This window comes from Xiphias gladius, chromosome 11, assembly GCF_016859285.1.
Source record: "Xiphias gladius isolate SHS-SW01 ecotype Sanya breed wild chromosome 11, ASM1685928v1, whole genome shotgun sequence".
NCBI classification, from domain to species: domain Eukaryota; kingdom Metazoa; phylum Chordata; class Actinopteri; order Istiophoriformes; family Xiphiidae; genus Xiphias; species Xiphias gladius.
This window is the reverse complement of record NC_053410.1, coordinates 20,723,517-20,747,236: the sequence shown is the minus strand read 5'-3', so window position 1 is coordinate 20,747,236 and position 23,720 is coordinate 20,723,517. Positions and strand designations below refer to the sequence as shown.

Genomic DNA, 23,720 nt, shown 5'->3' with positions numbered 1-23,720 from the left:
AAAATAAAAGTCTCTCATGCACATTACTTCCAGGCATAGCCAAATGTGACAAAAATAAGTACTGAAAATATTTTTGTAACATTTTTAGTTATTAATTAACTGGTCACTCCGAGATATACAGCTGTCCTTAAGAAATGTATCATTTCCACCGGTGAAACTGTAAAATGTTGGCTTTTTGTTACCTCACCCTGACCTCACCGGGTCTCTTCAACACGTACGTACGTACGCACGCACGCACGCACGCACGTTCACTGAACTCCCATCGTGACGTATGCCCTAGCGCCCGGTTAGCTAGCTTCTAAGCTAGTTAGCTAGTTGTTGTAGTTGACAGCGTACACTGGAGTCGGTTAACGTTAGCTAACTAGCTAGTAACTAACGTTTTCTGCACTGGTGACTGTCGGCATCGGCCATGGACGACGAAAGCCACCCCAAAACCCTGTAAGTAATTTTCGGTGTCTTAACAGTATCGTAAGGTATCGTTATCGTCGGGAACCGGTGGCTAATTTGGTTACCCGCTGTACTGCCAGACACAATAAACATATAATGTTTCACTAACGGCAGGATAGGAAATATAAGGTTAAAAAACACTCAAATTTAAGACGTGTGTAATCTGTAATCGTAAACGGCGACCACTGTCTAGCGATAGCCATTACGATGGGCCGGTTCATAAACCGGTCAAGCTAATATAAATTCCGTCACAATAATAACTCACCATCAATAACCACGAGGTAACACCCGAAGTAAGCTGGCTGTGCGTCAGCTTTTCAGAATAAGTATCACTATCTGTAACAGCTCATCGTTACCGGGAGAAAACGTTTAACAGCATTCACAAAAAGAACCCTCTTATTTCCCCTTCAGGTATGTGGGAAACCTCTCCAGGGATGTAACAGAAATTTTAATTCTGCAGCTCTTCACCCAGATAGGGCCCTGCAAAAGTTGTAAAATGATCACAGAGGTAAGCAGCCACGATTTTTGGGTTGTATCTTCTTGTGTGTTTTTTCCTTTTCTTTTTATGTCCCATGACCCGTAATTCACATCAGGAGGGTGACTATGGCCCACTTTATACCGAAAAGTCACAAAGAAATTTTACTTTTAACTAATACAATGATGGAAAATGGCCTCCATTGTAGGGAGATGTGAATACAGTGAAAATTGACAATTGTTTTGAATTGCAGTTATATTACACTTGTCTAAAAATAGCGGAACCAATCTTTTGAACTACTGTGTTTGACTTTGTCCTTGGCAGCATACAAGCAATGACCCCTATTGCTTTGTGGAGTTCTTTGAACACAGAGATGCTGCTGCAGCCCTTGCAGCCATGAACGGGAGGAAGATATTAGGAAAGGTAGGCCGACTTGTCTGGTCTAAAATTAAAAGCGAGGTTAGGCAGTTCATCTGTTGTTTGAATTCCCCCGTGATCCTTGTTCTTCTTGTAGAAAATGTCTATTTTTCTATCTTACATAACTTTACATCCTCTGTGTGAACTCTCGGCTTCCAGGAGGTCAAAGTAAATTGGGCCACCACTCCAAGTAGCCAGAAGAAAGACACATCCAGTAAGTGTTCACCTATTGATTTTCTACCCTGCTGATATCAGAGTATACCAGAGAATAGTAAATGGTTTCTTTCCTTTGTTTGTTTGTCTTTTGTTTCGTTCTAGATCACTTCCATGTTTTTGTGGGTGATTTGAGTCCTGAGATTACCACTGAGGATGTCAAGGCTGCATTTGCACCTTTTGGGAAAATCTCGTAAGTTTTCACCTTTTTAAAGGATTTTTTTTTTTAATGTGCAGTATAATAATGTCGTTGCTACAATGCAAGCATATTGAGTTCTCTAAAGTTGAGCACTATTAAGGTACTTCATAATAATATTCTGTTAGCTTATGCTGACTGGAACAGCCATCCATGACCATGTTTACATGCATATGACACGGGTATTGACTTTACCTCTAATTATAAAAATACTAAGAAATGCAGGCGTATTGTGAAAAAGAATATTCTGATCTTCATGATTTCAAACACTGGTCCACAGGGGCTGACACCCTTGAGGTTTTTGTTCCTCTTTGACAGTTTATAAGATACTGTCTGATCTCAGATGAATTGGTTTGATATAATAGATTTATATTGAGAAACAGACTCATAAACTGTAAAGGGGAAACAAAACCTCCATTACACAGTTAGGCCTAAACTACTGATAGAGGATCTGTACAAATTGATGCCATTTACATTTTTGATTGACTAGCACTGCAAACTAGTACCACATGTACAACTTCTTGAGAGAATAAATTATCAGTTAGACAGACTGATATATGAGCAGGTTTTGGAATTTTATGCTTTTAACTCTGAATATATATATATTGAGAAAAGAGTTACACACAGAGTAAAAAACCCAAGTTATCTCTTGTGAGATGGAATGTTTAGAAGTCAACAGAGACAGTTGGTGATCAGGAGCTTCAGCTTCATTTTTTTTTAATCTTGATGTATTCTTTGTCACATTTATATTATGTGCAGAAGACACCACATCCATGCATGTAAACATTGTTAATGATGGAATTTTGAGCATCACGTGAAAGTAGATATCAGCATGGACTGAACCTCTTTTCATCATATGTATTGCTTTGTTTTTAAAAACACTCTTGACAGATTGGAACAAACTCATTTAAGTTACTAATTGCAACACAATTCCTGTGGACTATCAAGTACCTTATTGCAGATAGTTACTTGTAGTCTGTGTATTGTGTCTCTCTGTTTTCATGACTGAAGTGTCAGCTTTTAGTCTACTCTTGCTTTTCCTTGCATATTTAGGGTGTGGTGAGTAAACTGTACAGTATGTCAGCAAAATGTAAGCTGTGTGTATGAACCTGAACAGCTTTTAGTTGTGGGTCTCAGTGAAGTAATAGCACTTTGGTTATTTTACAGAAATGCTCATAGGATTGGACAGGAGCTTGAAGGCTAACAGCAAGGAACTGTGCACACTGGAGACACAGATGTAGTTTTTTTTCTCTATTTATTCCATTCTTTCCATTTGTCTTTATTTGTAGATGCTATGTATTAAAATGACCTATCTTAGAATAACAAATTCCAATACTCAATGTATTCCTCTAGATCTATGTTTAAATTGTCTCATTTTGATTTGCATAGTGTTGTTTGTAGTGTAATGATCCTCTTCAAAAATTACTGAAAATGTCAATTTCTCAAAATTTGCAGCTCCCCAAACTCCATACTCCATATTGGTGGTAAAGAATTGACCAGGAAAAATAAAGAAATCTGTTAACAGGCCATGTATGCCGTTTAATTCCTTTTTTCTCTTTTGATATTTTCTATATATTTCTATTTTGTAGGAAGAGCACCAACAGCAGATTTTTAAGAATGCATGGTAATCCATATAATCTGTTCCTTTGTGAATTTGAATCAGTAGCCTACTGTTGAGAGGATTGAACAAAAAGTGGTGCTCTAGAGGCAAGGATCCATTAACATCTGAAACTATTTAAACAGTACTGTAGGCTGCATGTATTTGTATCATTTGTTTTTTTGTTTTCAAGTGTTGCTTTGAAGTTACATTATGAGTCAGTGCCCAGTACAAGGTCATGATAGCTAATATATCTTAATGTAGGACAGAGTAGAGGATTCACAGTTCAGTGTGTTTTGCGTGGTTCCTTTTAGTTTGAAGCATTTCAACTGAAAAGTGCACTGAAGTTGTTTTAACGTTTCCCTCCAGGGATGCCCGTGTTGTGAAGGACATGGCGACAGGAAAATCAAAGGGGTATGGATTTGTGTCCTTCTACAACAAACTGGTAAGGCTCCAGTGCAAGAACACAGACTGAAGGTTATTTCTATTTTCCGTTTATTATCCTACCTTAATGCATTTACAGTAATTAAAATATAATTAATTATAGTTAAAATAATATTCACAACAACTTATACATTAGTTTCTTGTTTACCATCACCATTTTGAATATTACTTAGATAAAGACAGTAATGTATATTTTGAGAACTGACTTTCGTCACTAATAAACTTTATAGATTTGTCAAATCCAGAGGGGTGACTGTCTTTGATATGGATTTATAGGATGCAGAGAATGCCATTATTAACATGGGAGGACAGTGGCTTGGAGGACGCCAAATCAGGACCAACTGGGCAACGCGTAAACCACCAGCTCCAAAGAGTGTCCAGGACAGTAAGTTTTAAAGGCCACATCAAATGTACAGCCCCACAGGGGATTTCACCTATTCTGGATGGTTAGAGCTCTTCTCACGAGGCTGTTGGAATTTGCAGAGATCATCAGTTATATGGACATGATTAACACATAAGCGGAAGCTTTCACTGTTCATTTTTCTCAGCTAGGAAAGCCAAATATGTTTAGTAAATTCACCTTAAGGTCCGAGGCTTTTGAGAGGAGAAAAAAAAAAATGGCGAGTGTAGTTACTTTTATCATAGATCTCATTAACCACATCCGTGATTTGGGTTTGATTGTAAGCCTGAACTTTGTAATAGGAATGTCCTTTTTAAATGTTTGTTTTTATTTCAGACGGCTTAAAGCAGCTGAGGTTTGACGACGTAGTGACTCAGTCCAGTCCACAGAACTGTACCGTGTACTGCGGAGGGATCCAGTCAGGATTATCGGGCAAGTCTCATGTTCTCTAAAGATTCCATTGTCAGAGCCCTTAGTCATACTGCAATAGCAGTCACATTATTTCCTGTATACTTTCCACAAATAGCCCAGAAACTAACCACATTGACCTTTTTCTGTTTGATTCTTTCAGAACACCTAATGCGACAGACCTTCTCACCTTTTGGTCAAATAATGGAAATCAGAGTTTTCCCAGAGAAAGGATATTCTTTCATCAGGTAGTGTCTCAGTCCATTGCAGCATTTGGCCTCTAGATGTCAACACAAACACTTTGCATGAATCGGTGGCAGGGCAGTTAATACCACACTCGTTGCCAGTGGCCTTTTCTGTTATGCTTGTCTTCACCTCAGTGCTTTTATGAGGAATCACTTAGCTCAAATGTATTGTGTGAATCACTTGATAGAAATTCTGTGAGATAAATTTTACTGCTAAGCTTCTGTTTTCCTTTTAAGGTTTTCATCCCATGACAGTGCTGCCCATGCCATTGTTTCAGTGAATGGCACAGCCATTGAAGGGCATATAGTGAAGTGCTTCTGGGGCAAAGAATCTCCCGACATGGCAAAAAACCCACAGCAGGTAGGGAGAATGTCACTAATAAAATAACTGATGAGATTTCAAAAGAAATATTTTAATGGGCCTTTTTGTACCTTTTTGTTAGAGATGACAGTTGGAAGATGAAAGGAAATGAGGAAAGATATGGGAAAAACGACAACCTACAAAGGTTTCTGGTCAGGCTAGAACCGGGGACATTGCATGTAGTGGTCAGTGTCTAACCCATAAGCCACAAGGGAACTCTGAAATGGATACATTTTTGATGGTGATTCAGATCTTGAATTAATACTATTAGAGGAATCTTCCTTTTTAGCCCGAACTTGAAACGGAAATAGAAACTTTTATTAAAAAATCCCGAGATATGTTTGCAGAGTGAAAAAATAGGCAAAAAATTACTTTTGCTCCTAATTGAACATAGGAGGGCGCATATGTAATGGGGCAGTTAGGATGTATTCACTTTTTTTCTTTGTTGGTTTCACTCAGGTTGAGTACAGTCAGTGGGGGCAGTGGAACCAGCTCTATGGGAGTCCACCACAGCAATATGGGCAGTACGTGACCAATGGGTGGCAAGTTCCCTCCTACAGCATGTACGGCCAGACGTGGAACCAGCAAGGATTTGGAGTAGAGTGAGTTTTACTCTGTAGTTTGTATTCAATTAATACATAATGAACTTGCTCTGTGACTATTCTTACAGGCCAGTACGCTTACACCCAGCATTAAATGCTTCTGAATCCTGATGCTAACTCGTCTCTAAGATAAAAATAGAGGTCTTTTCCTCCAGCGTGGGGAGCATTATTTATTTTACACCACAAGTGACCTTTATACACAGTGAGCAAAAGTCAGACTAATCAGGTATTTGTGGGATCTTTGCAGGCAGTCTCAGTCACCGGCCTGGATGGGAAGCTTTGGCTCTCCATCAGCCCAGGCTGCAGCCCCAACTGGTCCAGTAATGTCCAACCTGGCCAACTTCAGCATGGCTGGCTACCAAACACAGTGAGCTGGCCCTAACCTAAGTGTAATACCAAGGGGATTTTGTCAACCCTTGTCAATCACACAGCACTCTTTCATCTGGACAGCCGCTCTGGTAAAAGAAGGGCAGGGGCCATATTCACAAAGCCTTTGTAGCTAATAGTTGCTCCTAAACCAGCTTAACAATTATGTTTAAATGACTATGTTCATTTCACTTAGAACTTTTAAAAAGTTTATTTGATGATAATTCATAGTTCTGTTATGGAAAAGTGCTCTTGGGCTTCAGAAGTAAAGCCATCCAGCAAGTGGATGTTAAAGACATACCAACCTTTTGAATGGGGCAAGAGGATTTGCCGCTTTAGCATGCTTACTGGACAGGTAACTATAAGACACAGACTCATTGATGCCTTTCCTCTCGTCACAAATCCTATTAGTTGACCAATTGGCCAAACCATCAAAAAGTCTGTATCGTCCTTCAAAACTAATTGTTACCTTCTCAGATTCAAAATTTGAGCAAAACTGTATCTGAAAATCATGAAATGTACACATAACAGCTGAGTTGTTTTGTGGAGCTAAAAGTACACTTCCTGCAAGCCATCATGTTACTCCAGCAGCTCACTGGAATATGACAAAGATTAAAATCCTTTGAAACCTCAAACTTTATAACATTAATATTGAATTATCAAACTATAGCAATATCTGCTTTCAGCTTGCCAATATGGTTTTGTAATATTTTAATATTTCAGTGAAAAGTAGTTTGTTACAGACTTCATAATGTTTATTTACTTGTCATACTTGGGGCATTTTTCTGTCATTTTATACAACAGAGGACAAAAATCCACTCAAGTCTTCATGCATTGATAAGTAAATTTTTGTAATATATGTCAGTTTTTAAAATGGCGTACAGTGATGACATTGTTGTACAGATCAAGCAGATATGATCAGTCATCATGAATTGAAAAATTGCACTGAGCCACAAGAATGAACCAACTCACTAAATGTTGGTCTGGGATTAGCTTCAGCTGATACAGTATTAAGAACTTCAGTACTGTTTTGATATATTAATGAAAAAATGCTTTGTGAATAGAGGCCCTGGACCAGTAGTTTACCTTTCCAGTATATGTGAAGAGACTATTTGTACAAACAACTGTGGCTTTAAAGGAGATTTCAGTGTGAGGTGGTATCTCTTAGGTAAATTTTGTGTACAAAGAAAATTTCACCTACACAGCTCTCAAAGCAAAAAATGTTTTTCATGTTTTGTATCGGAGTGATCAGCATGTTTTTCGCAGACTTTTGATGGATTTTAGTTGACACCTTAATGTAGCCTAGATTGGACTAATTTATAATCCTGTATCTCAAAGGAAAGGCTAGAGCACATGCTCTCTGTATAAAGAAAATATTGTAAAAACAGCTTAACACCCAAACTTTGTAAAGGTAACTGACGCCATATGCTGATTCTGGGGCTGGTTTCCTAGAGAAATATTGAATCTTAGATATTTTCTTCCCTCTTACTTCCTCTTGTTAACCTCAGTTAATTTATAGTCATTTATTTCTAATGGCTGTGAGAGTTTGCAAAGAACTCTAGACTTACTTTAGCACCAAAACCAGCCCCTGACTACATTGCATCGTATTTGGTCCAAAATTTTAGGATTACTATAAATTGGGATCGTTTTACTTTGTTAATTCCAGTCATTGATTGCTCAGGGCAGCAGGCACTTATGTTGCCCCTCAGTGTACTCGGTGTATTTTCTCATTATTTACAGAATGTTTCCATAAATCCCGGGTAAACTATTTTTAAAAATCACTGGCAAATTGTGATCAGAGGATTTCTCAAAGACGAACTGCCATTTGGATTTCATTTGCATATGTGCCATTCTGTACAGTGTACTACACTCCTTGTAAGCCCACTCTCTTTTTCATGTTGTAATAGCCCACATAATTGATAATATCTGTTCGTTTATTAGAGCTGGGGGGTGGGTGGGGTCTTCATTTAACAAAACAGGGTCATGTTGGCTGAGAGTGTAAATAGAAACCTTGATCACAAACCTTCTTGAAACATAAGAATTAATGTACATACTGTAGGTAGAATGTTATGAGATAAAATGCCATCATTAAATTTCAGCAATATAATTTATGCTTAAGCCTTAATTGATGTGTTGGTAAGTTCAAACTTTGTGTTTATTATCAGAGGCTCCATTACAGATCTAAATTATTTTCGACTGTGGATTTTCCCATTTTTAAGTTTGTGTGCCATTTTTAGGATGTAGCAGGAGGCAGGGGAAGTTTCAGCTTGAGCTGCACGCTTATGACATGTAATATATTTCTTGCTAAAATAATGAATGTAATGGAAATTTGCTTTTTTGACAGTAATACATGTAAGTTGAACAACAGACGTGATGTTTAATAATAAAGGATGAAATCAATTTTCCATGTAAGGGAAAATCTCAATAAGTCACTTCAAATAAAGAAACATTTGAACCTGGTTATTTGGTACATTTATTAGACACTACTAAATTGTGCTCTATGCAGAAATTCTGACAGGAAAGCGTAAACTCACTGTAAAATTATGTCTTTACAGTAATTCTACCAGACACAGTAAATAACCTATTTAACGATTATTAAACTGAGGTTCTAAGGTTTGTACCATCTGTATGATAAATTCACCAGACAGCGTTTTTTTTCTGTACCTTTGCTCAAAAACCTTTCTACCATTGTTGTTCTGCAGTATTGTTGGGAAGTGTGAAACCTGAATGATGACAACCAGATTTTTTACCAACATCCAGTCCACTGGGATAATACGTTTCAGATCAGAGTGTTTTGTATTTAACTTAAGTATGTTTTTAATGAAGGGCTATAGACGCTGTCATTCATCACATTTGCTCTCTTACAACATCAGGTTCTGGGAGCTCAGGAGGTGGACAAAGTTGATGAGTAATTACTGAATAATGCATTACATAAAATCATAAGAATATATTTGGGGAATATTTTGTAGACATCTTGCTAAACTGCAAGGGGTCAATAGCTTCTGAGGAACTGCAATAGAACTCCAACATTCATAAACATTAAATGACTAAAGCAAAGCAAATATTCATTTAGTCAGATGTTGAGTGGCATGTGCACTGCTTAATATTGGATTATATTGCATAATTTCTTTCTTCTAACCTACGGTTGAAATAAATGTATATTACACAACACTAACAATACGCAGATTTACATTCAGGTCTCATCTACAACATACATTGTAGTATCCTATAAATCTGAGCTTAAACCAGTTTTTTATATTAGCTCTAGTGCAGTCGCCAAGTAAGCAAAGAAATTAAAAAAAATATTTATACAGTACAGTATTTACATGTTCCCATGAAAAGTGTTGTTGTAATTTAAGTGCAGCTGAAAGAACGTTAAATTTTGCAATGTGTAAGTCATACGATCAAAGAATCTTTTTGTAGGTGGGTGACCCGTACATCCTCATGTGTCACCTTATTCCAGATAACCCATGATCCTGTTCCCCAGAGGTTAATCACATATGACAGTCATATTTGGAGTTGGTGCAAACGGCCGGCCTTCTAGATGGCAGCTCGGCCTTCATGCCTCGGTCCACACAAACCAGGACGCTCCCATCTGAGGCAGTTTCATCACTCTGGATAGGGTTAATTGAAAATTAAATATTCAGTATTTATTAGAAAAAGCTAAGAAAATCTTGAATAATTTGCTGGAATGCTTAGGTATAACACATGATACTTCTGTTATTACGGCTCTATTACATCATAATTACAGTTGTTACACAGCTTGTATAATAATCCTTAGTACTTCAGCCTCCTAGCTGTTAAATCTTCCATTTAAAAATTAAAGCATTTGATACAACAAGATTTAAGAATATCTGTAACCTATTTCCACTCACATCGTTACTGGTCACAGACAGTTTCCCTGCAGTTTTGTTCCCTTTGTCTTTCTCTTGAATTCCCAATTTCTCCATAATCAACTCAATCCTGGTTGTGATGCCTGCTACAGAGCTTTCAATGTGGAGAACCTGTCTGGCCAGTCTTTCATGTAGACAGAAAGTAATTCAGATTTTCATCAGTGTCTGTTGTAATGAAATTCATTTCTCTTATTTGAAGAACAAAATAGCTACTTCGAAACATATCATAGGTTGAATGTAAAAACTTTACCCACCTTAGAAACTGTTCCTGATCCACAAAGGTTTGACTGGATTGGTTTTTCTGGTCATTGGAGGTTACAGGAGGCTTCTCCATTAATTCTTTCCCATAATTCATTCCAAGATTGTTGAGTTCAGCGCTAAGAGCATCCTGACCAAAAAAAAGGCGGAAAACCATCATGAAAACAGGGCTTTGTTTGCATTCATTCTTCCATTTATTGTATTCCTTGCGAGCTAGAAAAGAAATAATTTTAAAAAACTGCATGTAAGTGATTACCACGTTTATCTTGTAAAATAGGTCAAACCAAATGGATTATTACACAAACCCTCTTTTCCTCTAGCTCAATTTTCATCCTCTCTTGTTCGGCTTCGTCTAGAATTTGGTTCCCGTCACAATCAAACCGTGAGAAGGCTGCTGAAATTTCATGATCAGCATGTCCCATCCTATGAGATCGTCAGAGCGGTGAGGGTTACGTTTAACATTAAAGTTGGTGTATGCCCTTCTTTTTGATATATTGTCACTTACTCTTTCAGAGTTTCTCTGAAGTCCTTGAATTCGATTTCTCCAGATCCAGACCGTAGCGCCTTCTGAACGTCTGATATTTTCTCCTTTTTGAGTTTCAACTTTGTAAATGTCTTCATATAGCTCTGTATTACAAGAAAAAATAATTTTGTTTGTAACCCTTGTAAAACTTTATTCACAGACATATTTATATATATATTTACATGAAATTCATTGCCTTTACCTGTTTGATGATGTCTGTAATCTGCAGCTCATCTTTTTGGGATGAGAGCTCCTCCTTAACCTCAGAATATGTGTCGTTTATGATGGCCAGAAACATGTTCTGAATAACAAATGCACGAAGAGATAATGACTGCTCATTTTTATCCTTTTAAAGTCAAGCATCTTATGTAGGAGAATGACTTACCAGCAGAACAAAGAAAACAAAGAACACATAGGTGACAAAGTATATTGGCCCGAGAACTCTGTTAGCACGGTCGATGGCATCATAATCAAAGTCTCCAAGAATAATCCTGAACTGTGTGAAGCTGCAGAAAGAAAAAAGGAAAGAATTGATTAGTTGATGCTCAATTATCCTATCCAAATCTGTCCTGCTGAGTTGCCATGATTGACACCTCTTACATGCACTTTACGAAGGTGCTGAAGGATTCAACCTCTGTCCCAAAGAGCAAATATCCAAGCTGAGCATAAGCGAAGAAGACAATGAAGAACATGATAGCGAATCCCAAGATATCTTTAGCACATCGACCCAGTGTGGAGGACAGCTGAGTCATGGTCTTATTAAAACTGATGTACTTGAAAATCTACAAGGACAAGAAGAAAGCACACATTTTTTGGGATGATGCCAAAGCCAGATAATTTTTCTACTTTAAGTAATGAGTTGAAGTGAAAGATGTCAGTGCTTTACCTTGATCCAGGCAAAGAACAAGTTCACAGCATTCATGTTGTTGTACTGTGTTTGCCAGAATGCCAGAAATTCAAAATCAGCATAGATATCAGGTTGTTCCAGCAGTTTGCCGAGCAACTTGTCCACTTTGACGGTTCGGAAAATATTGAATACAATGGCAACAACAGCGAGCTAGGAAGGAGGATAATTTTACTTTTTTGAGACCAAGCTAAGTCAGAGAAAAGGACATGTTAGAATCAAATAGGAATTAAATTTTCTTACCATTATGACAACAATATCCAGTATGTTCCAGATGCTTTTGAAGTAGGAGAACTTGTGTATTCGAAGCTCAAGAATCTCCTCCACAATGTAATAGAGGATGAATAAACAGAAGACTATCTCGCAGCCGAGGATGAAGTAATCCCAGTAGGTGATGTAGCGAATCAGTTTAACTGTTCTGATCTGGTAGGAAGGGATTGCTCCACCAGTCGCTGGGAATTCAACCACCAACCTGAAATAAGCAGATAACAGTTTGGTCAACAAATGAATGGTTACCAACCAATGGGTAAAGTTGCTACAGTTAATTGTTCTCTTTACCTGATGACACAGAACATGTTGATGTTTGCATTATAAGCGGAGAAGTCGATGAAGACTGCTCTGGTTCCTCGTTCCAGCCAAAGGTTGTCCACCAGTTCCATCAGTATGACGGCACTCTCCTCTTTAGTCCTACTCAGGTCTTGATAGTATCCTGCTCCACTGTAGGTGGTCAGCAAGCCCCAGTGAGAGGAACCCTTGATCTCTGTCTCTGTGTGGTAGGTCCAGCTGCAGAGGTACAAAAGAGCACAAAAATAATTAAAGAAAACTCTCAGTTTCGCTGCAGTTCTTGTATATAATGGCACAGTGTCCTTGTAAATAAAACAGAGAGTGTTTTACGCAGTGCCATTAATGAGACCGAAGCTGAGGTCATCCTCCTTCTTCTCATTGTAGATATCGAAACATCCTGTGATCTCATCTTGGAAGTCGTCGTGGACCTTGCAAGAGTTGTGCTTGATCTTGATCTGCCTCATTCTGGGGACTCCCAGCAGCATGTTCTCATAGTAGATAAAGGATTGGTCTCCGCTGTCTAGGGATCGGTTATTGTACCATTTAGTCCAGTAGAGGCCATCCAGTAATGGGCCCTGGGCATACTATTCATATAAAGAGAGAGCGAATGCACACAAATTGAAATTTCATACTCTTATTTCTCAACCGTGGCGGAAATGAATATGGATGAAAACTCACAGTCCAGAACTCAGCCATGGTGCCAATGGACTGAAACCTAACCCCACTTTCACCGGCTGTATTCACAAACAGGTCCGTCATGGCTTTAGTGTAATAGTAGGTGCTCGAGCTGGTCATACCATATGTCACTGAAAGACAACATAATGACACTGTTAACTCCCAGTCATTGATTCCTATCTGGCTGTGCTCAGGCTAGGCTCTAAACATTGCTCCATTCAGCAGTCCAAGATAAGACAGCTCAGAAGCAGACAAGCAAGGCCTCGTTGAAGACTTGTTGTTTGGCTGTTGTTTATATCACTGCTGTCAAAGAGATCCAGATTAGAGGCTGTAATTTGTTTGAAGAGAGAGCAAACTGGTCTGACACAAATAGCCTCATCAAACAATGTAAATCTAACCCAGACAAAGCAACAATGGACAAGGACTAATGCTCTTATCGCTAAAAGGCAAGAGAGCAGTGCCCATGTCCCTTTCACTCTTAATGCTCAGCTGGACAATGGCTTTTAGGCAGAAGGATGGGAGGGGCATCTATGGTAGGCATTAAAGCAGGGTAAATCATCAGTCCAAAGTGCCTTATATTGTAACATCCAAAATGGTGAGCGCTTCAACAAGTGATCAGCATTGCTTGAAGCAAATAGCTGATTGAAATATACTACAGTAGAAATAAGGTACATAAGCACAGGAACACCAAAGATTTCTCTTCACTGAAAATAAACTGTAATGCATTTAGTGTTGGTCAAACCCAGAGACACATTTGAATTCTCTTTATGGGTCATTAATGTGTTAAAAGCATAAATGTGGAATAACAGTAGTTGGAAGTGATTTCAGCAGGTTCTATAATGCAAATTAATTCCAGGAAAGTATTTAAGTGTTAACCTAAACCTAATTCAATTATCACAACTTTCCTGAAAATAACAAAATTTTCCAGATGTAGAAAATCACTTTCCTGTGTCATACGTAAGGGAGTTGCGAAGAATTACTGGCAAATGCTGTTTGACCGGGGAACTGTACATAGTTTTTGAGTCAGGATTGATTCCAAACTCTTCAGTTTATTGCAAGGCAAACATTTTGGAAGGTATGAGTAGAAGACTTACAGAGACATATGTCCACCAGGAACACTAGATAGACCAGTAACTCCCGTAGCGTGGTTCGGACAAACAGTTCCCTGTTGTTAGAGGTGTTTTCGGTCAATGTTGTGCCCCACAACCCTACACAAAATATCAGTATAAGTCATCAGTTATGTAATTATGGCACAAATGTATTTTTGTAGGCGAGATTGTTTGTGAAGACCTGTCATAAAGAGGGTAACTTTAACCATGGAAAGCAGATGATGTTCCATGAAAGACCTAAATTACTTAGCCAACAAGATAGTACACAGACATTTTAAGTTTAAGAAATATTGAGACATATGACTTGATTTTGGGGACCCATACTGAACCAGTACCAAAGAAGGTCTCCAGTGAGATACATTTTTTTTCCAAAGTCTATCCATACTCATGAAAGTAGTAGTACAGTTGATATTCAAAGCATAAATACAGTGATAAACTCAGCAGAGTGTTCCTACCTTTGATAAAAGAGCAGCAGCTTCTTTGTTTCTTCACCAGTATTTGCTCAGTGGATGGTGGTTTCTCTGGTGGATGGTGGAATGGGCCGGGGGTGTCCAGTTTGTACATGCTGTCCATGGAGCCCTGGAAGAGAGGCTGAGGGTTGTAGATGGTGCTGACAGCTCTGGGCAGGGGCGGAGGAGAGCCACAGTAGCCCTGGTTCACCCAGGCACCATTGCCCATGCTGTCCAACTCGCACTCCACCTGCCCGGTCAGGTGGCTGTCGGCCCGGTTGTTCAAACACTTCATGCTGTCGGACACCAGTTTTTCTCTGTATGAACTGCTGAGGTGTCGATCAGCAAAGAAAATGAAGCAGAGCAGTGTAGGTAGCTTCTGAACACCTGCTGGAGTGATGATTATAAAGAGTTGATGACATAAGCTTTGTTGAGGGAGGAGCTGCTTGTCCTCTGCTGGAGCTTTTGTAGTCTTGAGATTGAGACCCAGTTAAAACACATTAAAGCGATAACATGGTAAGTGTACTAGGTGTACTAATACAACATTGGCATACTTGTGTCAAGTTGTGCATGGACACTTCAGTAAGGTTTGTCCAAATACTACACATTTAACCTTATTTTGGTCAGTGGTATAATCAGTGGTACCCTTAACCAATAAGAGCACGTATCTTGTCCTTAGCTGTTTCGAACTTTGGGATATTTTTGGATTTGATTTTACTTTTATTTAGCAGGTGCCTCTAATAAATAATTTTCATTAAAAAACGTATAAAATACATTTTTATGTTAGCAATAGGCACAGCTGAAATGACAAAAAATACTTCGCCAAATTTAAGGAACTTCATCCTATAGTAGGGATCTCAACAATTCCACATACCCACTGATTAATTTGCTGGAAATGTCTTAACAGTCATTTTAATTCAGAGAACATCCTTCCATGGTGGAAGGCTAAATACATTTGTTTTGCCCTCTCAGTTACTTACATGCTGAGCGCATTGTTGTCACTATTGATTAACAACTCATCCAATAACCCGGCTCCTATTGAGAAAATCAATTAATTGCATGTCAATTACATTTTCTGTCACCAACTGTTCACCACTTGTGACTGAATTAATGAAGAGCGTAATTGCAGTGTCACTGATGGTCCCCGCCTCATTACCATTCCGCACTTTTGACACTGCCATCTATTCATTTTTGACATGCCAACTGTCAGAAAGCGTTTATTAGGTATGCAAACATTCAACATGTCAGATGAATCATTATGACCATCTGTATCAGTGTTTGGCACCTTGTCTATCCACCAAGTCTCTCCTGCCAACCCAACAAGTCCCCTGCAATCCTTAACACATACGTATTTAAGTGATCTTGGCTAATACCAATGATTAATTAAGCAGAAAAACTGACGAATCCTGAAGCTATATGTCATTTTTGTTTTCTATGATTTGGTGTATGATATCTATCTACATTTTTGTCTTTGTGTCTATTTATGTGTTTGTTTATTTTGTGGAGCATTTTGGCATTAAACCAAACGGACTGGAATACGAGATGATCTGAAAACAGCACATGATTCCACATATTACCACCCAGATCAACTGCATGCTAATAAGATGTGTATAGTATTAGCAGTTGGACAGTACAGTTCATGCACTGCTGTAGATGTCTTCTATTTAATGCAGATAGAGTTTGGGTCCAGCTATGTGCATTCATGCCTCAGCGGCTCTGAACAGAGCGATTACACGCAGCCATTACCACACAATAGAGTTTAATTTCTGCTCCCCCGCTGAAGCCGTGGCAGGATCTGGCACACAGGCTTCCTTAATCTGCTGCGGCTTGTGCCACCATTCAAACTTTTTCAAATCTGTAACAATCACTTTTCAGTCTCTGATGATTGCCATTTAAATCTGTAGCTGTGTGGCTCCAACAATGGACAGTCACGGATCATATGGCATCCCGGTTTATCTCTGCTTATCTCTCTGTTTAACAGTTTTAAACTCCAAATGGTGTTACTTTTGTAGAGGATATTTGAGAATAGAATAATTAAATGATTGTACTTAGTCATAAAAAGGAGTCTATTTTCAATGTCTAGATTTTGGCTAAGCCAATGACGTAACAGCGCCTTATCTCAAAGCACAGGAGCTCGGGACAAAAGGATGATTTATTCCCCAGGGTGCAGATCGAGGCAGTGCAGTGGACATGACCTGCCATCACTCCTACTGAGAACCTGACACCCCTAGAACAAAGAATGTGCTGTAAATTACTTGTTCTCTGTGATAACTCCTGTTTTAAAACCAGACAAAGGAGACAAGTGAGGGTTTAAATGCCAAGGCTTTCTAATTAGAAGTTTTTCTTGAAATGAGAAAAATTGCAGTAAATTCTACAATAAAATTAGAAATTTTGGAAATGCTTTGCAGTATTTCAGGCTAATATTTTGCAAATATAAATATTTTTGAGGACAAATAAAGTAAAATTTTGTTAATAAAGATGGCTTTGAATAGTTAAAAATAATAAATTCGAATAAACGTAGCAATTAATGCATTTATATACGGTAGATACAGTATAAAGTTGCAATATAAAAAAATCCCATATTTCACCATCATAGTTAGCTTATGTATAGAGAAGATAAGAACACGAGGAATGTTTTTCATATAAAATAGTTTTTATTTTTGATCAAAAACTATAATTCAACAAAATAGAAGTCTGCATGTGAAAATAACATCTATTTTTTTAACTCAACAAACATGTACTTACACTTTGACAAAATAGTTACATATTGAATTTAACTATGCAACTAAGACCACAATTATTTTCTCAGAATCCATTGAACATTGCACAACATTTTAGGGCCATATCAAAAAAACTGATAAAAGAACACCATTGCCTGTATCTTCAGTACAATCTAATGGTCATTATAATGACACTACGTTTCTTTCATTGCTATAATTTGAACAAAAAGCTGCTCAACATTGCTGGGTTTCCTAGAAAAAAATAAATAAAAGACTTCAAACTTTGAAGTCTTTTTGATTGTCATACAAATACTAGATAAATACAAAAAGAAAATAATGCAATACAGATGTATTTACTGTCTCCCAGGTTAGAGGAGAAATATTCACATTGTCACTCACATCCAACAACATGACTTATTATGTAACAAATGGCAACAGTTTATGCTGGGATCTGATGTCCATCAAACTGATATGAGAACGATGAGTGGATGTACTCCTGTCCAGTCGGAGAGTCATACCTCATGAGGCAGGGGTAGTTTTCAGGCTGCACGCAGTCAAACTGCAGGTCCAGCCACTGCCTGTGAGGAGCGTTGTGCTTCCTGGCATCTGTCAGGATCCGGTTGAGGGCCATGATGTAGCTGAGGGCCATTTGCAGGGTTTCATACTTGGACAGTTTTTTGTCCTGGCCCCACTGGGGGACCACTTTACGTAAGCGATCAAACGCTGTGTTCAAACCCTGCATCCTCTTCCTCTCTCTGGCATTGGCAGCCATCCGTCGCCTCGTGGCAGTCTCATACTTCTCTGGGCTCTTGGAATCCGGTTCCGAGGACTCGGATCCAGAGTCAGTGCAGCTGGGGCGACGAGACTTCATGATTTTTGAAGAGTCAAACCAGTGATTGTCGTCAGATCAGAACGTCTCAGCTACAAGTCAATAGATTTGTCAGAGAAGTTTCCAGTGTCAGTTTCAGGGTCCCTCGGAGGTCTCCTCAGCCTGGCTGATGTCCAAGCTGTGTGTCCTTTGTGTTGAGGGTCAAATAATTGTTACCCCAGATAGTGGACAGCCTGAAGAGTCCAAGGTGTCTGTGATCCTGGAGACAGTGAGGGAGCAGCTTTTATAAGACGGAGCAGATGAACAGGTGGCAGCAGGTGGAGTCCCTGCCCTCTCCCCCCATCCACAATATTGCTCATAGGGAAACACACCCATACAGACTCATAAACACCCACACCCACTCTCAACACACACACGCGCGCGCGGACACACGGAGGCGCATATACGCACACTCAGCACACACACAAACAAAACCTTAATGAAATTCCAATTATCTTGGGCTGGGCTATCTGGCCATGGCTTCACTCAGAGCCATGTGTCACAAGCACCAAAAGTCTACCATCTGGTAGCTCGACTCACCACAGCTGATGGTGCAAACAAACTTTTAAAAGGCTAAAATCGTTGATATTTCCCTCTTACACTTACATTCCCACCAATTATGTAAAATCACGAAAAACCTAGTAATTAATGATCAAGGGTTGAACTCTTAATTAAGCTTTGAAGTGAGGAGAATATCGTCAAATTATGTAATATAAATACCATCAGGTAATAGGAAAACGAATAAAACGACATCTCAAATGTCGCTTAAATGGCAATAAAAGCAGCAGTGTCGTTTTGATGTAATTTAAAATTCACTACTGTGTCAAAGAAAGCATTTCAAATTTGATTGTATATGCAAACATACAGTATTTCGACTCATTGCATAATAAAGTATCTATTTCTTTCTCAATCAGTATGGTACAAGTTCATATATTTTCTCCTTCTAAAGTGTTACATTTTTTGTTTGGAAATTTTAATAATTCACGATTCAATCTTTATATATTATGATGCCCTGTGTCTCAGAAATAAATCTGTCGATATCACAATTTAACATCTCATTTATTTATAAATTCAATATGAAATCTTTGGAAGCACCTTGGTTATAAATCCATTAGGTTTTATTAAGTTACATAAGCCAGCAAGAAGTCCCCTTTCACTCATGTTACTGGTCTCCATATGATAATAACCATAATCTGAGATTAGCCTGAGGCAGCAGAAGTGTAAGTGTGGCCTGTAACCTGAGGCATTTTAGCAGCAAATCAGGGGATTATGAGTCTCTAACAATATGGGCCAAGATGGTGTAAAGATTACTGCACCATCTGAGGTTTGGATAGCAGTTTGTGCACAGGTGTACAATTATGATATTCTCCAGAAAGTTCTTCTGCTTTGTATCTTGAAAGGCCAAGAGTTTTTAAGGATGATTATCAGTGCTGTGGCCTTAATGAATCACAGTATGTGGGATGCATTAATGTTCCTTATGTAGTGGGCACCACATGTGAAATAAATAATTGATCTGTGAAGTGGTCCGAAAAAATGAGACGGACAGAATAATTTGTCTGTCTGTCCTTCCCATCTGCTAACATTGAATTCTGTAATACAGGAGGCTAGTCTCCCCTGTCACACACGCACACACACTCCAAACACGCTCTTTACTGTCACTCAAAAGCCACACAAATAACTTCTCTACTAACAAGACATTCCTGTTACTCTACTTTGAATTGAAATAATTGCCTTTCGGTTGCGCTTTGAATGTGCAGGGAATGTGATTGATTTCTTGTAAAGCACAATTTAACTTGGAGTATTTTCATTTTATTCTTCTTTGTACTCGACTAGTTTTTGGAGGGAAATATTGTAATTTTTACTCTGATACATTTATCTATCAGCTGTAGCTACTGTTGCATTGCAAAAGAAGATTTTTACGTACAAAGTAATGAGTTTACAAGATATTATATAATTTGTTTCTAAACTACCCAACAATATAGAAGTTTAATTTAAAGTTTAGTTTAGTTAAAATTAATCAGTCTTGACTAGAAACAAAATTAAAGTACTGTTTACACATAATGCATCACGATAATAACGATAATCCAATAATATAATATAATGTATAAGAGTTTTGCACTGTAAGAAGAAGCCATTCTGCAAAAGGAGTACATTTAATACTTAAATACATTTAGCATAATAGAGTACCTATGTCCTTTTTACTCAAGTAAAATGTGCATGCAGGACTTTTACTTGTAATGGAGTACGTTTACACCATGGTATTATGACTTTTACTTGCGTAAAGGATCTTAATATTTCCTCCACCTCTGCTGCTTTAATTTCTGGTGTCATCCTTTGTCGGTAAGGATACACAGCTCCTGTCACTGTGTATTGACAAACTCAAAGCTTGGGTGTTGAGGCAGGTTATGAATGATTAATCACTGTCAGAGGCCTAGAATAATGCCCGTCTCTGGTATTGGGTCATGCACACAAGCTGATGCTGTCTGGTCATTTTGGGATGGACTGGTTAGCTGTGCAATTAGGCATATAATCCCATCTACCAGTTGGTTCATTGATTACAGATTGATGTAGTTTGCCAGCTGCTGCTTGTCTTGTCTGAAGGCCTTGTCTGAGACGTGGCCCGGCCCTTCCGTGTCTTCCAATTTTTTTTTTAATTTTTTTTTTTTTGCAACCCCTCACATGATTGGCTTGTCTGAGCATTGATGGCTGAGCAATGCCCTCTGTCAAAAGCCATATGTCACAACTGAGGAGTGACCCGTCTGCTCTGACAGAAACACGTACTCTCATAAATCCAGATCTCCTTATGGAGAAATGGAGATTAGGATGCAAAGCGTATGTTTCAGTCCAGGAGAAAGTGTAAATCTCATTATCGTCACAGGATTACTTTAAAACGAGCAGTGTCAATAAGCTCATACTTACTTTTAATCAGTGTAGAGAAACGCAGCCCAAATGTTCTAGTACTTTGGTTTCAAATGTGTAGACTTTGAGTATCGGGACCTAAAACATTGCTACTACTGTTACTATTATTCGGTTGATACTGCAGTAATCAAGTTGAGCACACTTAAAATATATAAAACATCATGGTAATATTCAGTGTAAGTCAGCTATTAGAGGAATAAATGAAAAAAGGAATAAAAAATGAAATTGAAGTTTCCAAAACATTGGATTTTTCAGGGCCATGTCCACATATATTTACTACTTAGCAACACATACAACACCCATTTAACAAGTAGGTCTGGCAGCTGGTGAGATGAGGCTGGGAGTATAATTAGGTCACGTAAGGTGAATGTAATTTTATGCCTATTTGAACCCTCTTCCCCTCTAATTGGACTGATTAGCAATGCTTAATTGGCTTCTGAGCTTTCCTATTTGTTTTGAATTTGGCATCAGTTTAAGCTAATAGGGCTCTGATTACAGCAGAGTCAAAACAAGGTCTCAATAATGACAGGTGATTTTAACTGCCTGATTCCCTCTTTGAATGGGTATAATAATCTTAAATACAACTTATTTTCATGTCAAACATGTAATAAACTTCCGAAGCAGTGAAATGGCACAGAATTATTTTAGATGCTCACTATGCAGCATGCACACAAAACCACTTATTCCAGCAAAGCAAACATATCACTCATTTCAATAAATATAACTTTATTCTGAGAAGGACAAAACTATTTTACAATGTGCAACTTTACATGAGCTGAATTTGTGCTTTCAAACTTTTATCCAATATGTTTTCAAAGTGACTTGAATTTAATTATTCAAAATTCAATAGTAACCTCTGCAGGATACATTTGACTTGTTGGTGTCATTTGCTAAAGCAAAGCCAAGTTTGTTTTATCACAAACCAAACTCAGGAGCTTTTTTCAAGAGTTTTAGTCTAATCTGGCTCATTCCTGATTATAGATGCAATTGAGGAGATAAATCTTTGTCAATACTAAGATGAATTAAATCACCTGAAAGCAAAAAATAAAGGAAAGTTTTTCAGTGTTTTAACTACAAATCATGAACTCACCTAATGGCATACTATTATTATGACTGTGGGCAAACACAGTGTGTTTATTAAGTTATACAGTATTGCATCTTCATCAACTATTGGCATGCATGCACATGAAAAATGGTGCAAAACTGTGAACCAGTGATGGACATGAAGAAATAATTTAGTTAAGTATAGAAAGAATTCCACCTTGCTGGAGCCATTTAAACCTATCTAAATGGCACATTCAAATGTCTACTAGTGTACTATAAACTATTTCTGATTATCAATAAACAATAAATTATCACTACTTTCATATAAATTTTAAAAGAATACTAGTAATACCAGTATGGGTACAGGGTCTTTAGACTCCCTCACTGTTTGCACATTTTATTGTGTTGTAGATTTAAATTTACAATTTTTGCCCATTAATCTACACTCAGGGAATCCATAATGACAAAATAAAAACATATTTTCAGAATTTTTTTTCAAATTTATTAAAATTCAAAAACTGAAATCTCTCATTTATAAAAGTATTCAGAGCCTTTGCTTTGGCACTCCAAACTGCGGTCAGGTTGGTCCTGCTTGCTTTAATTATCCTTGAGATTTGTCTAGAACTTGGTTTGAGTCCACCTGTGACAAACTAAATTGATTGGACATAGTTTAGAAAGGAACACACCTTTGTATATAAGGTCCCACGATTCATACCGCATGTCGGGACAAAAACCAAGTCATGAAGTCCAAGGAACTCTCTGTAGATCTCTGTGACAAAACTGTGGTGAAGCACAGATGATGGTAAGGATATAAAACCATTTCTAAAGCTCTGAGTGTTTCCATAAGCACAGTGGCCTCAATAATTGTGAAATGGAAGAATTTTGAAAGCCCCAGAACTCTTCCTAGAGTTGGCCTTCTAACTAAACTCAGTAACCGGGCAAGTAGGGCCTTGGTCAGGAAGGTGACCAAGAACCCAGCAGCTCAGTAGTCCTCTGCAGAGATGGGAGATCCTGCTGGAAGGATGGCCATCTCAGCAGCGCTCCATCAATCAGGCTTTTATGGTAGAGTGGCTAGATGGAAGCTTCTTAAAGTAAAGTGGTAAGTAAAAAGCATATTACAGCCAGCCAGGACTTTGCCAAGCTGCATTTAAAGGACTCTTAGAGCAAAAAGATACTCTGGTCTGATTGGACAGAAACTTCACCCTCTGAGCAGAACTCCAAACACTATGTCTGGCCAACACCAGGCACTGCTCGTCGTCTGGATAAGACCATCCCTACAGTGAAGCATGTTGGTGGCAGCATAATGCTATGGTGATGCTTCTCAGCAGCAGGGACAGGGAGACTGGTCAGAATTGAAGGAAGGATGAATACAGCCAAATACAGAGAGCTCTTTTAAGAAAACCTGCTCCAGAATGCATGCCGACTGGAGCGACAACATCCGTGGAGGGACCTGAAGATGGCAGTTCACAGATGCTTCCCATCCAATCTGACAGAGCTTGAGAGTACTGAATTAAGAGTCTGAATACTTTTGTAAATGAGATATTTCAGTTTTTTTATTTTTAATAAATTTGGTAAAATTTCTAAAAACGTCTTCACTTTGTCATTATGGGTTACTGAGTGTAA

General features: G+C 38.3%; 3 protein-coding genes across 4 annotated transcripts; 1 reads left to right on the top strand and 2 right to left on the bottom strand.

The window, feature by feature from the left end:
* Positions 1-200: 200 nt before the first annotated feature.
* tial1 (TIA1 cytotoxic granule-associated RNA binding protein-like 1) lies at positions 201-8,626 on the top strand. 2 transcript variants are annotated; one of them, XM_040139491.1, is made up of 12 exons: positions 201-438; positions 859-955; positions 1,247-1,345; positions 1,499-1,553; positions 1,658-1,745; positions 3,715-3,790; positions 4,066-4,174; positions 4,526-4,621; positions 4,761-4,845; positions 5,080-5,203; positions 5,663-5,805; positions 6,053-8,626. In XM_040139491.1, the coding sequence occupies exons 1-12, from the start codon at positions 410-412 to the stop codon at positions 6,174-6,176; spliced, it is 1,125 nt and encodes a 374-aa protein (XP_039995425.1). In that variant the 5' UTR covers positions 201-409; the 3' UTR covers positions 6,177-8,626. The 2 variants fall into 2 exon arrangements, with proteins under 2 accessions (XP_039995425.1, XP_039995427.1); XM_040139493.1 differs by lacking the exons at positions 201-438; positions 859-955; positions 1,247-1,345; positions 1,499-1,553; positions 1,658-1,745 and adding exons at positions 2,954-2,985; positions 3,204-3,278.
* Positions 8,627-9,665: 1,039 nt separating this feature from the next.
* On the bottom strand, positions 9,666-14,841 carry pkd2l1 (polycystic kidney disease 2-like 1). Its single transcript, XM_040139754.1, has 15 exons — positions 14,553-14,841; positions 14,083-14,196; positions 12,992-13,119; positions 12,644-12,897; positions 12,308-12,532; positions 11,993-12,221; positions 11,732-11,902; positions 11,446-11,627; positions 11,231-11,351; positions 11,048-11,146; positions 10,828-10,949; positions 10,628-10,745; positions 10,319-10,452; positions 10,066-10,188; positions 9,666-9,783 (listed from the first exon to the last, which is right to left on the bottom strand). Exons 1-15 carry the CDS (start codon positions 14,839-14,841, stop codon positions 9,666-9,668), a joined length of 2,427 nt encoding a protein of 808 aa, XP_039995688.1.
* Positions 14,842-17,705: 2,864 nt separating this feature from the next.
* atoh7 (atonal bHLH transcription factor 7) lies at positions 17,706-18,137 on the bottom strand. Its single transcript, XM_040139981.1, has one exon. It carries the CDS (start codon positions 18,135-18,137, stop codon positions 17,706-17,708), a length of 432 nt encoding a protein of 143 aa, XP_039995915.1.
* Between the last annotated feature and the right edge of the window lie 5,583 nt (positions 18,138-23,720).

Excerpts from the sequence above, each read along its gene's own strand:
- pkd2l1 (XM_040139754.1), bottom strand. The coding sequence starts at position 14,841 with ATGAAGTGTTTGAACAACCGGGCCGACAGCCACCTGACCGGGCAGGTG. Across the intron at positions 11,628-11,731 it reads TGTTCTTTGCCTGGATCAAG|ATTTTCAAGTACATCAGTTT; the intron begins GTAAAGCACTGA and ends TTGTCCTTGTAG. Across the intron at positions 10,189-10,318 it reads GATCAGGAACAGTTTCTAAG|ACTGGCCAGACAGGTTCTCC; the intron begins GTGGGTAAAGTT and ends TCTACATGAAAG.
- atoh7 (XM_040139981.1), bottom strand. The coding sequence starts at position 18,137 with ATGAAGTCTCGTCGCCCCAGCTGCACTGACTCTGGATCCGAGTCCTCG.
- tial1 (XM_040139491.1), top strand. The coding sequence starts at position 410 with ATGGACGACGAAAGCCACCCCAAAACCCT. Across the intron at positions 5,204-5,662 it reads TGGCAAAAAACCCACAGCAG|GTTGAGTACAGTCAGTGGGG; the intron begins GTAGGGAGAATG and ends GGTTTCACTCAG. Across the intron at positions 5,806-6,052 it reads CAGCAAGGATTTGGAGTAGA|GCAGTCTCAGTCACCGGCCT; the intron begins GTGAGTTTTACT and ends GGATCTTTGCAG.